At 32.8% G+C, this 16,554-nt stretch overlaps 2 protein-coding genes and 1 pseudogene across 2 annotated transcripts; 1 reads left to right on the top strand and 2 right to left on the bottom strand.

Annotated features, from left to right (window-relative positions):
* Positions 1 to 1,499: 1,499 nt before the first annotated feature.
* Positions 1,500 to 9,080, bottom strand: LOC132058574 (subtilisin-like protease SBT4.15). Its single transcript, XM_059451038.1, has 11 exons — positions 8,991 to 9,080; positions 8,551 to 8,642; positions 8,315 to 8,412; positions 7,284 to 7,427; positions 7,056 to 7,161; positions 5,782 to 6,289; positions 5,584 to 5,684; positions 4,825 to 5,046; positions 3,996 to 4,104; positions 3,262 to 3,439; positions 1,500 to 2,095 (listed from the first exon to the last, which is right to left on the bottom strand). Exons 1-11 carry the CDS (start codon positions 9,078 to 9,080, stop codon positions 1,548 to 1,550), a joined length of 2,196 nt encoding a protein of 731 aa, XP_059307021.1. The 3' UTR covers positions 1,500 to 1,547.
* A 2,135-nt stretch (positions 9,081 to 11,215) lies between these two features.
* Positions 11,216 to 13,495, top strand: LOC132058041 (photosystem I P700 chlorophyll a apoprotein A1-like; annotated as a pseudogene).
* A 1,535-nt stretch (positions 13,496 to 15,030) lies between these two features.
* Positions 15,031 to 15,798, bottom strand: LOC132057475 (ubiquitin-conjugating enzyme E2 7-like). Its single transcript, XM_059450094.1, has one exon. The coding sequence runs from the start codon at positions 15,708 to 15,710 to the stop codon at positions 15,207 to 15,209; it is 504 nt and encodes a 167-aa protein (XP_059306077.1). The 5' UTR covers positions 15,711 to 15,798; the 3' UTR covers positions 15,031 to 15,206.
* Positions 15,799 to 16,554: the final 756 nt, after the last annotated feature.

Here is a 16,554-nt window from a genome sequence, read left to right as displayed (position 1 = left end):
ATTCAGACCCAATGAACACAATCCTTGATTATTATAAATCAGAACATCAACACATAAACGTTATTTCAACTAACATAGCCAGCAAATAAGCTAACAAACATTATCGACTAGACAAAATTACAACTTGATTAATTACTCTGTTCAAACTAGATAAAATTAACTTGGAGAACATAATTAACTATATTGAGCTTAAATTGATACTACGCTATATTAACTAAGACTAAATTATTCGAACTACACGAACACCAACATTTGTTAACTAACATATGAACATAAATTAAACTAAACAAACCAGAATACCAAAAATAAAGAAAAGGAAAAGGGTTTTCCGACCTTTTGTAGGTGCAGTGAAGTGGGTGTAGACGGCCTCGAATCTACTCGAACACGACGAGCTCGAAACCGATTAAAGTAACTAAAGCTTCAGACTAAGAATGAAAATAGAGTGATATGTTGGGCTGTTATTTTCGAAGGAGATTCTCTGTTATGATTAAAACTTGGGTTTTGCAGGGGGTTTTGCGGAAATTTCAGATCGTGTTCAATCTGTTTTGAGGGGGGATTTTTCGGTCTGTTTTTCTCCTTTTCGATCTTGTCCGATCTTGTTTTTTTTTTCCCTTCTTTTCTCATCCGAATTACCATTCTTTATAGGGTTGTGATTAAGGGTTTTAAGAGAAGAGAGAGAGAGGAGCGTATGAGAGAGGAGCGGGGGGGGGGGGGGGGGGGGGGGGAGAGAGAGGGAGGTGGCGGGCGTGGGGGACAGCGGTGAGTGGAGAGGAGCGTGAGGGGGGAGACGAAGGAGGAGAGAGAAGCGGGAAAGAGAGAGGGGAAGGGGTGTGCGGCGGTGATGAAGAGAAAAGAGAGAGAGAGGAGAGGTAGGGGTTAGGGTAAAATAAGGGGATTGGGCCGGATCGGGTAAGGTATGGGCTGGTCCGGGTATTGTGGTGTGGGCTGAAAATATGGGTTGAGAATGTGGGTTGGGTATTGAAATGTGGGTTGTTTATTTGGGTAGGGAAGTAATATTGTATTTGTATTTTGGGCCATTAGTTTGGCTGAAAAATATTGGTCCTTCCTCCGCTATTTAATTATTTTTGGGCTTCTAATTTAATAACTAATACAATATATATTATGTCAAGCTAATTAATAGTTAATATGTAGAAAAATAAGGATTTAGCAAAGTGTTTCCTTGTAATTGATTTGACGAGTCCAAACCCGAAAATAAAATGATGACGAACCATTTTAAATTTGTGATAAAGTAATGCTCGTAATGTTGAAAATAAAAGTAGCGATATTAATAGTAGTAGCAATAAGAAATAAAATAGTGAAAATAAGGTATTTAACTCGTCAGTAAATTTAGAAGCCCGAGTGAATAAAATTAAATAAAGGAGGGACAAAATTGGGTGTCAACAAATATTACTATAAGAACACAAACATGAAATGTATACCATCAACAATACTCAACGAAAATACTTATAAAGTTTAAATAACCATATCCAATTAATTAAGTAAATTTACTTTTTATATTTCAACCATAAAAATTACAATAATTAATCTCAACTCCTAGACAATGGCCTGTATACTAGAATAGGACTCTTCACAACATGTGTAGAGTCACTCCACACAAGTGAACCACTAATGTAATAAGCCTTTGGATCTACAAATTTCCCACTCAAAGAAACTTGAAAAGATTGTTTCTCATTTTGCCCATTGAACGACAACGTGCTCGGTTTCACGACGATCGAGACTCCCCGGGGCGACTCGACGGTCGATTTATAAACAGCTTTTCCAGGTCCAACGTTCGTGACAGTACGAAAAAAGGTCACGGAAAAATTAGTTGAATGTTTAGGTAGTTGGAGGTGCATGGAGGGGTAATTGAGACCATCTGTTCCCTTGGCTAATGGGAACTTTTTGCAATTGTAAGTGCCATTTCCTGATAATTGTGCTATGTTTGAAGTGTTGTAGCCTTCTTTGCAAAGGAAACTTATGTAGGAGTTTATGTCAATGTCATAAATTAGACCAGGGTTTAATGCACCTGTTGGATTTATTTGTCCTGAGCCTGAGGCTAATTCTCTTTCCGCTGGTTGGATCTCCATAGGTTTGGCTAAAACAAAATTAAAAAAATACAAATGAGTTACTTAAATGTGTTACATTGATGAACAATAATAATATGTATTACATGACCATTATTGAAACTTGAAATATTACCAAAAAAACGAGGAGCTAACAACATCTACGATCTCCGCTAATCCCACTTAACGACGAATTAGCGATTGATTATATAAAAAAAATCATGTTACCTTACGAGGTATTTAGCGATAGATTAATTAAAGACGAATTTCGTGGCTAATTCCTTTTTTGTTTTGTTTAGTGAAATACTATGGGCTAGCCTATTATGGTGTGTGTATATAACGTACGTAGGAGTTTACGCGATTGGTGCCAGCTTTATTATTATATAACTCGTCTAGTAAGTGAATTTCAGTCTAGGAATATGTTCATTTTAAGGTTTTTATTTCGGTTTCAAGTTGATTATTACTTTGTATTATTTTCAAATGGTGTCGACCTATTTTCTGTGTGTGTGTGTATGTATGTATCTAATTTTCTCTAAAGAAAATATACTCTCACATTTATAACTTATAAGAACAACCCTTTCCTAAAGTGGTGTCGTAGCCACTGGATGTGCGGTTCTATAAGATACTCCCACCGTTTTTTGTTGAAAAAATGACACTGTTTATTAGTCCATTGCAAAAGAATGGCACATTTATAAATGTGAAAATAATTTAACTTGGACTTTCCATTTTACCTTTAAAACTTTATAGTAACATTAATGTTATGCTGATTAAGACCATAAGTTTTGTAAGTCTTATAGTCACTATGAATGTATTGACATATTTAAAATCACAAGTTTCAATTTTTTTATTTTTTTTTAAAAATTCTGTATCCCACTACGATTTTAAATTGAAACAGACGACCAGTCTAGTAAAATAAGAGCAAGCTTCAAAAAGCAAATTAGAAATAAAGTATTCCCTCCCTCCCAATTTATGTGGTGCCATTTGACTCCAAGATGTAAGTTTAAGAAATAAAGAAAGACTTTTGAAATGTGTAGTCCAAAACAAGTCTTATATATTTGTGTAGTTGAAAATTCACAAATTAAAAAAAATATATATAGAAAGATGAGATTTTTTTAAGATAGATAAAAAAGAAAAGTGTGCAACATATATTAGGGCAGAGTAGTAATGAATGGATAATTAAGGAGGAAGATAATCTCACCAGTAGTCATTAAAGCAGATTTTATAGCAGCAGGTGACCAATGAGGACGAAAAGTCTTAACATAGGCAGCAGCTCCAGCAGCATGAGGACAAGACATTGATGTTCCCCATTCCAAATTATATTTTGTTTTTTCTGAAAATGCTGCCAGTATACTTAACCCTGGAGCAGCTAGGTCAGGCTAGACCAAATTAAATAAAAAAAACATGGAAAAAATTATAGAATTATAAAGTAGAATAAGAACTTTCAAAATTCTAATTCATAGAATTGATGAATTAGATTTGTCATCGAATATGTACAAGCAGCAGCGAAGACGGGATTTCACTTAAAAAATTCAAAATATAAAGAAATAAATACACGAAGAAGCCAAGGAAATTCAACATGTACTTTATATACATAAGAGATAATTTTGACCATAATTTTCGAACGAAGGGGATTCGGTGAATCCCTTGCGCTCTCCACCCCGTGTACAAGTTGTCATCAGCTTAAGTGAAATATATTGCATAATGTGGCTGAACTAGGTTGATGGAAAGGAATTTGATTAGAGAAAATACGATTATTAGTTTTTTGTTATATATAAGTCGTTGAATCTCCTTGATAGAAGAGAAAAGTAGTGAAGTGCACAGTTCAAAATTGCTTCTTTTGATCATCTTATATAAATTCTTGGTTCCGCCAAAAACTTTGAGAATATAAAAAGAGGTACAAATATGACAAGATAAAGGTAATTAGAAACGAACCTTGAGTATGTTGAGACTGATGGTTTGGGGTCCTCTACTTGAAAAAGAAGGTATAAATGGTGCAGTGATGTTAATAGTTCTTGATCTAAATATTGTTGCTGTAGGAGACCTACAAAAATTATATATGATCAACGTAGTTAACCAGTAATTCGAGGTTAGTAATCATTTTTACAAGATAATCTATAAATGCTTATTATGAAGAAGTATGTGTAATTACCTAAGAAGTTAGCTGACCGCGTAAATACTTTTTGCACCGTCAATGGACAAGACTCAAACTCATTCATAAAATATGCATATTAGAAGGTGTTTGGACATAGATTTTATTAAAACTTGAAAAAAAGAGATTTGAAATTGAAGTTGCGTTTGGACGTGTTTTTAACTTGAAAAAGAGTTAGAAGTTTTGTGAGTACTAGAAAAAATCAGTGAAAACTAGTTTTGTTCACTCATTTTTAGAAATAAAAAGAATCATTCCAACATATATATAACCAATAATTTTGATAACATTTTTTGAAGAAATGGAATAAGATTCATGTCAACTATGTTGCTCGGACTCTTCAAATATATCGACGGGTACATGTCGGATTCTCCAAAAGTAGTGCATTTTTTTTAGAATCAGACACAGTCATGGCATCACTTTTGGAGAGTCCGAGCAACTAATCGTCCAAACGGCTCAATAGTAACTTGAAAGATAACATATTAATATATATTGAGAGTGCTGTAAAAAAATCCTTACGTTAAGATAAATCGTCATACTTTCTTTTTTTGGAATTGCAAGGTATAGTATAATTACACTCCAAATAGTTAAGGAAATTAGTAGAAGAAAACATACTTAGTGGTGTTGACGTACTGATTAATCTTGTGACCATCAGCTATATGAACATATGTTGCTGGTATAACAGTGGACATTGCTGTGTCTGAAAAATCATCAGTTGACATAATAGCTCCAACACCTCCATATTTTCGTATGGTGTCATCTTGATTTAAGTTTTCAAGGCAAAATACTATTTTCCCTTTCACCTTTCTCCCATCTAAACTACCATCATCACAAAAACTGCATATTGATTTAACAACAACATTAATTTTGAAATTCCAATACAAGGCTCTAGCTTGATCAAATTATAAAGTAGTTTTTTAATATATTAGTTATTTGTTTAAATTTATGTGATGTAGTTTAACTCGATATGGAGTTTAAAAAGAAATAAATGCTTTTAATTTGAAACTCGTCTTAAACATGTCATGACATTTGTGTGAATGTAAGCTTTTGAAACTTGTATAATATCTAAGCAAACTTCGTGGGTGATTATTCAAATATAAGTTTATTATTGGAAAGTCACTATTCTTTGTTTTGTTACATCAAATTATTCACATATCCATTTAAAAGTAGAAGTCTGGAAATTTCATGGTGAATAATTGAGTGACTTTTACGTTCCAAACAAAGAAATAAAGAATAGTGACTTTCTAGCAATAGACTAATACTTGGACGATCACTCATGAAATTTTCTCCATAATATCTGTGTGGCATACGTGGTTATAAAGTTTCTCATCATTATATGTGAGTTTTAAATGTGTCAAAGATCCGAAGGAGTACCTGGGATCTACATCACTTCCTGCGCTACCATTTTTGGCCAAGATTCCACTTGTCAAAGGTGACATTTTTCCTTTCGTGTCAAAGAGGTTGAGAGAAATTCCCTAACCAAATACACAGAGAACGAAGAAAACAAATTTAACTTCTATGCACTGTCAGTATAAAACAGACGATGATAATATAGAAAAAATAATAACTTACCGTAAAACTTTTGCCATTACCCAATTCAGCAGTAGTCTCAAATTGCCTATCAATACTAGTAGCTGCCACAGTCATAATCCAAGGTGCTACATTTTCAACTTGTGACAAATCAGGCCCATCATTTCCTGCTGAACAAGAAGTCAAAATTCCCCTTTTCATAGCATGAAATGATCCAATAGCCATTGAATCTTTGAAATAACTCCTTGATGAGGCGCCAATTGACACCGATATAATGTCCACGTTATCGTGGATTGCAGCATCGAATGCTGCTAGGAGATTTATGTCCGAACAGCCCAAACGCCAGCATACTTTGTATGCTGCTATCCGGGCCAATGGTACGGCCCCACGGGCCGTACCGTGGGCGAATCCGTCTAGGTTGGCACCCCGTACTTGGATTCCAGCAGCAGTGGAAGATGTGTGTGTGCCATGGCCTTCAAAATCTGCTGGACTAATTTCATCAGGAGTTGCTGATTTGTCTAGATTGAAAAATTGGGCTCCGATCACCTTGCTGTAATCCAAAGTTTGAGACAAATTGTTAAAATTAGTAGATCTCACTTGTTTAAGATCGAGACAAAATCTTTAACATTACACTAGAAGCTAATTTGCTGTTTAAATAAATATATTTTTCGAAGGAAATGATGAATGTCAGTGCCAAGCGAGAAATTCGAACAACGAAATTTAAATAAATACTATAAGAATATTGTCACATTTATGATTTGAACTTGCAATGTAAAGCAATTTATGAACCATCTTTAACGTGCGTTACACTAGAAGCTTCTCTTTCTATCAAAGTATTCAAGAATTTACATTTACCTATTTGTATACAGAAAATATATATAATTTTTCAACACATCTCGTATATGAAAGGTAGCTCCGCCCCACGTAATGAATTACCAATCAAGTAGAAGCTTTTCAAAATGGCGTTATCTAAGCAGTCAAATATGATAAACTTTTTTTTTAAAACACAAACTATTGTAACATGTTAAAGTTAGGGATGTTAATGGAAAATCAAAAAATCAAATCAAATCAAAACCGATTCAAATCGGAAAAAGAGACCAACAAAAAATCGGCAAGAACCTAGTTGATGAAAAACTGACTTAACTTGGTTTTAATATTTGAAAAAAGAAAATAAAAAAAAAAACTTAATTAGTTTAACTTCTTTTTAGTGAAATATCAACTCGAACAGAATCATGCCACCTCTAGTTAAAATATACTGATAGTGCAAAAAAAATTTACACTTTAATATATATAAAGGTAAAATCCAAAATATTTACTTGTTGCAGCCAGTAAATTTGACGCCCTTGTCACATTTGCCCTTCCATTTAGCAGGGGGAGGTCCAAAGCCTGTGTCATTGAAACTTTGTGATCCCATCCATATACCTAAAGAAAATTGCAACTTACTAATTAAAATCAAATTGGACAAAATATGGTTGGTATATTCATCAAAATAAGCAAGGATTAATATATTTTCTTAATTATTTTTCCTTAAAAAAATGTTTAACCTGTATCTAAGACTGCAACGATTGTATTACTCTCAACTTGGTGATTTCTTTGTACAGTCTCAGGCATTCCAATAAAATCCCAAGATCTTGTTGTTCGAAGTTTTCTCACTGTATTTGGAAATACAGATATAATCCCTTCTTTTTCTGTAGAATATATGGAAAAATAATCAATTAGTTAAAAAAAAAAAAAAATTGGAGTGAAAATTGAAATACTACACTCCACTTTTTCAATTATGTGACGTAATTTGATTTGATGTGAAATTTAAGAAATAAAAAGGACTTTTAGTGGCCATTTGCTTTAATCTATAATGCAAAATAATCCTGGTATAAGTTTCTGCATACATAACATTTTGTTTGGTTGCATAACATACAATTATAGTATAAGTTTCAATATAAAAAATACATTATGTGATTGCAGTTTTCCTTTCCTTGTATAAATAATCTGGCATAAGTTATACATGAATCTATGTACGGGAGATATAATGTGGGATAACAAAACAAATATTTGTAATATGAAGATTAAAGTAACAGAATGATAAAATTTCCTTGAACACTTCAGACTAAAATCTATTTTCTTTTCATTAGTTTAATATTATGCATAACCCCCATTCATATATATTATCAAATGTTTGGTTATTATTTCCAAAATTATACAAAAAATAATCTCTCCATAACATGTCTTCAAATCCTGTACTTAGTCTAGTAGGAAGTAGTATAGGTGTTGTCTTTTCAGATTTGAGATAGCTGTTGGTGTTCTTCAGCTATGGTTTTGTAATGGACTACTTGGTGATTAATGCAAGTTACTTAGTTACCAAAAAAAAAAAAAAATCAAACGATGCCTTAAATTTGCCGTCTTTTTTATATGTCATAACATCTATTTGACTATGAAAGCTTTTTGTTAAAGTGTGACATGGAAGTTTTAAAGTTAAACTGTTTCCCAATATAAAAAATATTACAATTTATTTATAATAATGAATAACAAGAAAAAAGTGCTACATAAACAGGAACGAAAAGAGTATATTATTACGTACGTGATAATCTCTCTGCTTCATCAGGCAATAGTCTCGCAGCAAATGCATTAAAGCTCCTTGTATAGCTATGTATCTTTGATTCTTTTGCTATTGCCTCACTGAAATTCAAGAATCATGCGTAAAAATATAACAATTAGAAATTCATTTCATTGTTAAGGAAAATGAAATATATTTTGATATAATATAAGAGAAGGATTTTTAATTATTATTATTATTATTATTATTATTATTATTACTCTCCAATAGCCTCTGAAAGCAAGCTGTGATGATGATCATCCAACAAGAAGTCTGTGTCTTCTGGCAAATCGCCCATATAAACTATGTATGGCTGTTATAATAAACACAATAAGAAGAAAAAGAAATGTTAAGTTAATGTTAAGTTAGTCCTTAACAATGCCATAGAAAAAAATTATAACGTACCATACTAATCTATTATGGTTAAGTTAATCATAAATATAGTGAGTGTACACAGACCTTACCCCTACCTCAGGAGGCAGAGAGGTTGTTTGCTTAATCAGATTTGAAAACGACGAAGTTTTTATCTCTTCAAACCAAGTAACAAACCAGAGTAGAAACTCACAAGAATTTTATTAGTCTCCGAAAAGGGAGTAGAAAATCATGAATATTAATTTTAGTCTCCCGAAATTAAATTGGATAAAAACAAGGGAATATGTACCTTTCTTTCATCTGCATTTGATCCATTGCTTAGTGCGATGAGCAAACACAAATTGAATACAAGAAAAGAAATGCAGTTTAATACCTCCATTTGATCTTTAGTTTTCTCTACTATGATAAAATATGAGAGATGTGTAAGTGAGGAGAAGTATATATAGTAGGTGAAATTGCATAATTAAGTACTTGCCTAATAAATTATATTCATACCGAAAGGTAAAAGAAGTAAATTAAACCACGCAAGGAAAAAGTTACTTTAAGAAAACGTATAAAAGAATTTTTTGGTCTTTTTAAAGATTGGTTGATTAATTAATAGTATTATACTGAGAAAATCATATTTTTCGTTTATTGAAAGCTCCTAATTAAGATAGCTGGGTACTCGATTTCTTAATTAGGCATATTTGCAAAGTTTTATACATTGATCTCCTAAGATGTTATTTAATTTATGAGAATATATTTACGTTATTGAGAAAATTAGATCCTATAATCTAAATTGATATCTGGAAGATGTTAAATTTTATGTGAGTATAATTAGGTTAATGAGAAACCCAAAATTAGATACTACAATTTAAAAAGTCTACTTTTTCGGATTAAACCCAAAAAAAATCAAACCGCAGCAAAAAAAAAAAAAATGTTATTTGGTTTGGTTTTATTTTCGGACAAGGGATCCAAGAATATTAGTTTTTGTGTGATTTCAGATTAACAAAAAATAAAATAAAAATCAAGAAAACCCAAAAGTCAGATTGTCAAATATATATAATTGATTCACGGTATAAAGTCACTAAAGAAATCATGACATTGAATAATACCTACATTTTGTTTTATGATATTAAGCGTGTGAATTTATTCCTGTTAACTTAGCATTATGCTTTTCTAGGAGATTAGTGTGAAAGGCTAAGCTCATCAAATGTGTATTACTCTCTTATCAATGGTGTTAATCAATATTGTTAAATGAATTTAGAAAAAGATACTTAAGAAATTAGTATCATTGTTACATTTCTCATTCTCTATAGTATGTATATGTAGATACATATTATCTCATCTGACACAATTAAAAAAAAAAAAAAACTCAACTAGCAAACGAATAATCAAACCAAACACGTGTGAATTGGAGAGATTAGAGTGATTGGCTAAGCTCATCAAATGCGTATTACTCTCTTATCAATGGTGTTTATTAATATTATTAATTGGATTTAGAAAAAGACAGTTAAGAGATTAGTATCGTTGTTACATTTCTTATTCTCTATAGCATGTATCTGTAGATACATATTATCTTATCTGACACAATAAAATAAACTCAACTAGAAAATGAATGGTCGAACCAAACTGAACTCTTTGTCTTATGTGGATTGGACGTCATTACATTTATATAGATCTAAGGAAGTCATAGATACTTGCGAACCTGTCTTACTCTAATGAAGGAAGATTGAACCCTCTACATAAAAATAAAGGTCAAAAAACTTATTAAATATATATGATCAGTAAAGAAATCACGACATTGAGTAATACCTATGTTTTTATTGGGTCATTTGCACGATTGCCCTTCAAATTAAAGGCACTGGTCTTTAATTTTTGCCCCTCAAATTGTTGGTCTTTAATTTTTGCCCTTCGCCTAATACCCCAAGGTTCTGGGTTCGAACCTTGGCTCGGTCAAAAAAAAAAAAAAATCGCAAGACAAAGATTTGCAGCAAAATTAAGCCTATTCAGGCAGAGGTTTGCCTTAAAACAACCTTTTACCCAAAATTAGGCCTTAAGGCAAACCTCTGCCTAAATAGGCCTAACTTTGCCCGAATAGACCTAATTTTGCTACAAACTTCTGCTTTGCGATTTTTTTTTAAAAAAATATTTGACTGAGCGGGGGTTCGAACCCGGAACCCATGAGTTTTTAGGCGAAAGACATTTGTCTCCACATATTTTGCTAATCGATTAACTAAGTATTTGAGTTATTACTATCTTGCTCTGAGTTACTTATGTTCCATCCCACATGTATATATTTTCCTGTCACCCTATCGCGGGAAATATTAGAAAACGAAAGCAAATGTATAATTAAAAAATGAAAAAAAAAACAACACACATGGACACACACACACACAAAACAAACTCTTCCCCACTATAATAAGTAAACTATGTATAAGAAGGGCTTAATCATTTCCATTGAATGTACTTTTACGACAATATCACTTAGAAGTTGGATTAATTTAATACTAGAATTATATATTTATGCCATTAATGACCTCTCGAAAAGTATTTAGTGCACATTTCGGTCAACTCTCCATTATCTTTCTTTGGCTGTGCGGCATGTATTTCCACGGTGCTCGTTTTATTAATTATGAAGAGTGGCTAAGTGATCCAACTAACATTGGGCCGAGTGCCCAGGTGGTTCGGCCAATAGTGGGCCAAGAAATATTAAATGGTGACGTAGGCGGGTGTTTCCAAGGAATACAAATAGGAAAATTTACAGCCTATAGCTACCTCTAAGATTTATTTATTACTAATAGCTACCCATTTTAAAATTATTTTTGGTAGCTTAATTATTTATCAAATTGCCATCTATAACTTGTTTTGTAACTGCAGTGTATTTCCCTAAAAATAAGGTACCTCTCTCCCACTTACCCACAATCTCTTTTTTTTTTCAAATATTTTTCTCTCACATCTTCAATTCACAACCGTATTTTACTCTCATTATTCTTCACCATAATTAGCACTATTTCTTCTTCTTCCTTATCAGTTACCCAATCTCTACAGGTAACTAATTTTCGTTATGTTATTTGTTGTATTTCTCTTCAATTGTTCATAAATTTCATCGTCTTTACCTTCGCTTTTCATTCAATTTTTTTTCTATATTTTCAGCCATTGTTAGAGTATCTTCAACAACCTCTAACTCTCCATTTTAATGGCGGATATTGATACTCCAAGCAAAAATACACCAGTGGCAACAAGAAAAGCAGTGGAGGATCTCCAGCCAATGGCCGAAGCTCAGCCATAACAATTCGTTTGCTAAATCTCCATGAATAGGCCGAAATAAGAGGAAAATCCTTCTTATGTTTGCTAATCATGTGGTGTTGTTTATCTTATGAGTGATGAAGAATAGTATTGATTATAGCAACATGATATTGTAGCATCATCTAGGAGCAAGAGAATAGGTTGTTGTTGTAGAAACACCATTGATGAGAGTTGTGGAGCTTCATGCCCACCAAGTGTTTGATAACATGTTTCAGTATATTTCAGTGTATTTCTGTGTATCAACAAACAATATATCTAATTTTTCAGTATATTTCAGTGTATTATTTCGCTGTATTTATCTTTTTTTGGGTGTAGAGCCTATTTTTACTCCACTTTGTTTTCACGATTTTTGTATTTCAATGTATTTCTGCATTTTGTATTTCTAATTTATGAAATAGTTTCTGATATATTTCATTGTATTCCATTGTATATACGCATACTACAACTTTATATTTCTTAAACAATCAACCATATTTCATTGTATTCCAGCATATATTTTTCTATATTTGGAAGTTTTCAGATCTTTAGTGGTTTTTGAATTCAAAAAGTTTTGATTGTGATAAAAGTTGCGAGAGATTCGTGAGCTATTATGGAATGCGTGAAATATGGTTGATTTAATTTAACTTACCATTTAAAAAGAAAAAGAAGGATTTGTTCCAAAAATATAGCCTATTTTTACTCAACCCGATTTTGTATTTTCGTGTATTTTACTGTATTTCAAAAAATATGTTACATAAATAGTTCCTGATTTCACTGGAGCGTGTTTACTGTTTATTGTATTTCTCTATATTTCAAAAAAACAGAAATACACGCGTTTTTAAAGAAAAGTAGCTACGCTTGGTAATTTTGCATTTTATAGTTATATCTAATTAGAAGTCAATAAAAGGTAGCTATTTATGTAAGTTTCACATACAAATAACCTCTGGTTTTTTTCAGATTTGCCGAGCATCTGGAATAACTAGTGAATTACAACTCTCTTGTACAAAGACAATTGGGGCATTGGTCTTTGCGAGCGTTAATGCTTTTTGCTGGTTGGTTTCATTATCATAAAGTGGCGCCAAAATTGGCTTGGTTTCAAGATGTAGAATCTATGGTGAATCACCATTTAGAAGGTGGCTACTAGGACTTGGGTCTCTCTCGGGCATCAAGTACATGTATCTTTACCGATTAACCAATTTCTAAATGCTGGAGTAGATCCTAAAGAGATGCCACTTCCTCATGAATTTATCTTGAATCGAGATCTTTTGGCTCAACTTAATTTATCCCAGTTTTGCCGAGGGAGCAACCCCATTTTTCACCTTGAATTGGTCAAAATATGGGGACTTTCTTACTTTTCGTGGAGGATTAGATCCAGTAACTGGGGGTCTGTGACTCACTGATATTACCCATCACCATAGCTATTGCAATTCTTTTCCTGATAGCGGGTCACATGTACAGGACCAACTGGGTATTGGTCATGGACTAAAAGATATTTTAGAAGCTCATAAAGGTCCATTTATATTATGACTCGTGAAATATAAGATTATTGATCTCTTAATGGTCCATCTTGCATATGACGCCTACATGATCGATGCTGCCATACAAGTAATTGCTTGTGTCGCAAGAGACAAACTTTTATGAAAACTAATGTTAAGCACACCAAACATTCAAGGCTGCAACACATCACCAAAAGATGCGGCTGGATGAGTGAAATCGTCGCCCTTTTAACCAAAACTCGCAGAGTCCAGAATTTAAGCTCTGAAAATAAAGAAACCTTTCATAGTAGAGCGCTTCCCCCTTTATGGCCTCTCAGCAAGAATCTTGATTAGTCGGGCTGATGAGTTTCAGATACCAGATGGCTATAACAAAAACAATAATGGCATTTGACCTATTATATCTTAACCATATACTAATAATATTAATGGGTGGGTCTAAAATTTAAGCTTTATGACAAGCAAAATCAAAATGGCTAGTGACATTCTTGAGTCATCTCATGAATGGTTTCAGAAACCACACGTTTCTACTATCATCACAGAATACTGCCACATATCCACTCAGAGGAAGATCTTCGTAATGAATGACCCTTGAAACCATGATTATGCTGATATAAGACGTAGACTCAGATGATTGATGAAATATACATCAAATGTATCCTAAACTTCTCGCTCCTATCGACCGGGTGGTGCTAATATATAGACCGACTGCTAGAGTATAAACTTATGGGTTCAAACCTACTATATGTTGCAATTTTGCACTCTGATACGAATAGAACAAGATGACTTTAAGACCAAGTAAAACGAAAAGATAACCATTAAACTGGAGAAAAATATAAATTTGCCTCAACAATATTTAAACAATCTAATTAATTAACCAAACCATACAACAACGTATCTCCACCTTTGTGACGTATAGAGGTTGTTATAAACAATCGGCTCGATAGACAGCAAAATAGCAAGATAAACAAAATAAAAGAAACAACATGTAATTGTAAAATTTGGAAATTAACCAACCCATAATGCATCCAATTTGTCAAAACTCTAAACTTAATCACCATCACCTTATCAAAAGTTTTGATAGTTCCCTTAATTTTAATACCAAAAAAACATAACATAATACTTCTGAAAACCAAAAACAAACAACAATAATCCTATTATCCCTTGTGACCTCGTAAGGCACCTTCTTCACAAACTATGGGTTCAAACCTATATTTATTGCAATCTTGCACTCGGATACTCATAGAATAAGATGACAATAAGACCTAGCAAAACTAAAAGATAACCATTAAACCGCAGAATAATATAAATTTACTTCAACAATATTTAAACAATCTAATAAATTAACCAAACCATACAACAACAACAACAACAACAATAGCAATAACATACCCAATGTAATCGCATAAGTGATGTCTAGGGAGGGTACGTAAGATGTAGCACACTTTTCTGAAGTAGAAAGATTGTTTCCGATAGACACTCGGCTCAATTGGAAAGAAAATAATGAACAGCAAAATAGCAAGATGAGCAAAACAAAGGAAAGCAACAGGCAATAATAAAAATTGGAAATTAACCAAACCATAATGCATCCAATTTGTCAAAACTCTAAGCTTTTAATCATCAACTTATCAAAAGTTCTAATACCAAAAAATCATAATACTTCTAAAAACCAAAAAACAATAAGTGAATAAATATTTATCTTTTTCTATTTTCCTTTTGCATGCAAGGCAAGTAGGGTTTTTTCCTCACAACATCTCTTGTGACCTCCTCACACAACGTTTCACCTTCTTCACAAACTCAGCCCTATTATCCCTCCATTCTTTAGCAGCATCAACATTCGCCGGTGACTCATCATTCGGACTCGTAAGCATTGATATTATACTCAACATAATACTCTCCACCGTATGTACCGGTGTCCATCTCTCACTTGCAAGCTCATAAAAATTCGGATCATCACCGGGTGGATGAAGAATCGATATGCAAACCCTACCATCCTCATAAACATTAGGGTGCCATATCTCTGTTGTGAATTTAACGGTTGGAGGGTTGTTAGGGTAGTCTTGAGGGAATGACATGGTGGCGTTAAAGAATCCGCCATCAAAGAGTGTTTCTGGTGGACCGATGATTGTTATACTCCATTCGAAAACGTTGTTTTCGTCGATTAAACCGGCTGAGAAACCGTCAACAGGATGACGGTTTAGGTCTTTGAGTTGTTTTTGGAGAAGAAGAGCGGCTTGTGATGAAGCCATTATTTTTTTCTTTGCTGTGTTTTACAACAAAAAGAGAAGAAAAGAAAGAAAAGAGTTCTTCTATTGGGAGAATTTTGTGTTTGCTTGTATTGGGGTATATATAGGGATTTTTTTTTTTTTTTGTGTGTGTGTTTTTAAAGTGAGAGTGAGTCCGTGAATAAAGGGGAGACGAAAGGTTGAAAAATAGGAGAAATTATTGGTTTGTGTTATTTTTTCCTAGTTTGTGTTAAATGCCATTGATTGTTACCTTTTCGGTTTTCCAAATTTGTGTTCGACTTATGTATCAAGTTTGATGGTGATGCACGTTATTCCTAAAAAGTAATTTTATAGTCTCTGTTCCTAGATAGGTTAGGTAATTTGTTTGACACGAAGTTTAAGAAATTAAAAAAAAAATAGAACTTGTGACTTGCGAACATGTCATTTGTGTTGTATATATAAGTAGTTTAAAGTTAAATTATTTTTAAGTATAAAAATATTTTTTATTGGAATAGATACAAGAAAATAATGTCACATAAATTATAATAGATGGAATGGTAATATTGTAATTTGGAAAAATTTATTGGAGTTGTACACATTCCCGACGTTAAGTATTAATCTGGTGTAAACATCCTGAGCAGGTAAGTATTTACTTTTGTAATTACAGCTGAATCACGATGTTCCAATTCTTTTGTTGAAAAAGAAAACAGAAGGATCTTAACTCCTAGGTACGAGGGTCAAATCTTTAGAGTAATAGAACATCAAATGAGAAACCAAAAACAAGCTCCGCAAAGAGTAATAATAATAGGAGTATTATATAAAGTAAAATCGAATTGTGTACCTCCATAAATTAAACTTGATGTCAACC

The sequence above is a fragment of the Lycium ferocissimum genome, chromosome 5 (assembly GCF_029784015.1).
Source record: "Lycium ferocissimum isolate CSIRO_LF1 chromosome 5, AGI_CSIRO_Lferr_CH_V1, whole genome shotgun sequence".
Taxonomy (NCBI): domain Eukaryota; kingdom Viridiplantae; phylum Streptophyta; class Magnoliopsida; order Solanales; family Solanaceae; genus Lycium; species Lycium ferocissimum.
This window is presented reverse-complemented; position numbering and strand designations above follow the sequence as displayed.

Bases quoted from the DNA above. Each gene is read 5' to 3' on its own strand.
- LOC132058574 (XM_059451038.1), bottom strand. From the start codon at position 9,080: ATGGAGGTATTAAACTGCATTTCTTTTCTTGTATTCAATTTGTGTTTG. The intron at 8,643-8,990 runs GTACATATTCCC...TTATTATAACAG, and splicing joins CAAATGCAGATGAAAGAAAG to CCATACATAGTTTATATGGG. The intron at 2,096-3,261 runs GTGAGATTATCT...ATTTTGTTTTAG, and splicing joins ATCTGCTTTAATGACTACTG to CCAAACCTATGGAGATCCAA.
- LOC132057475 (XM_059450094.1), bottom strand. From the start codon at position 15,710: ATGGCTTCATCACAAGCCGCTCTTCTTCTCCAAAAACAACTCAAAGAC.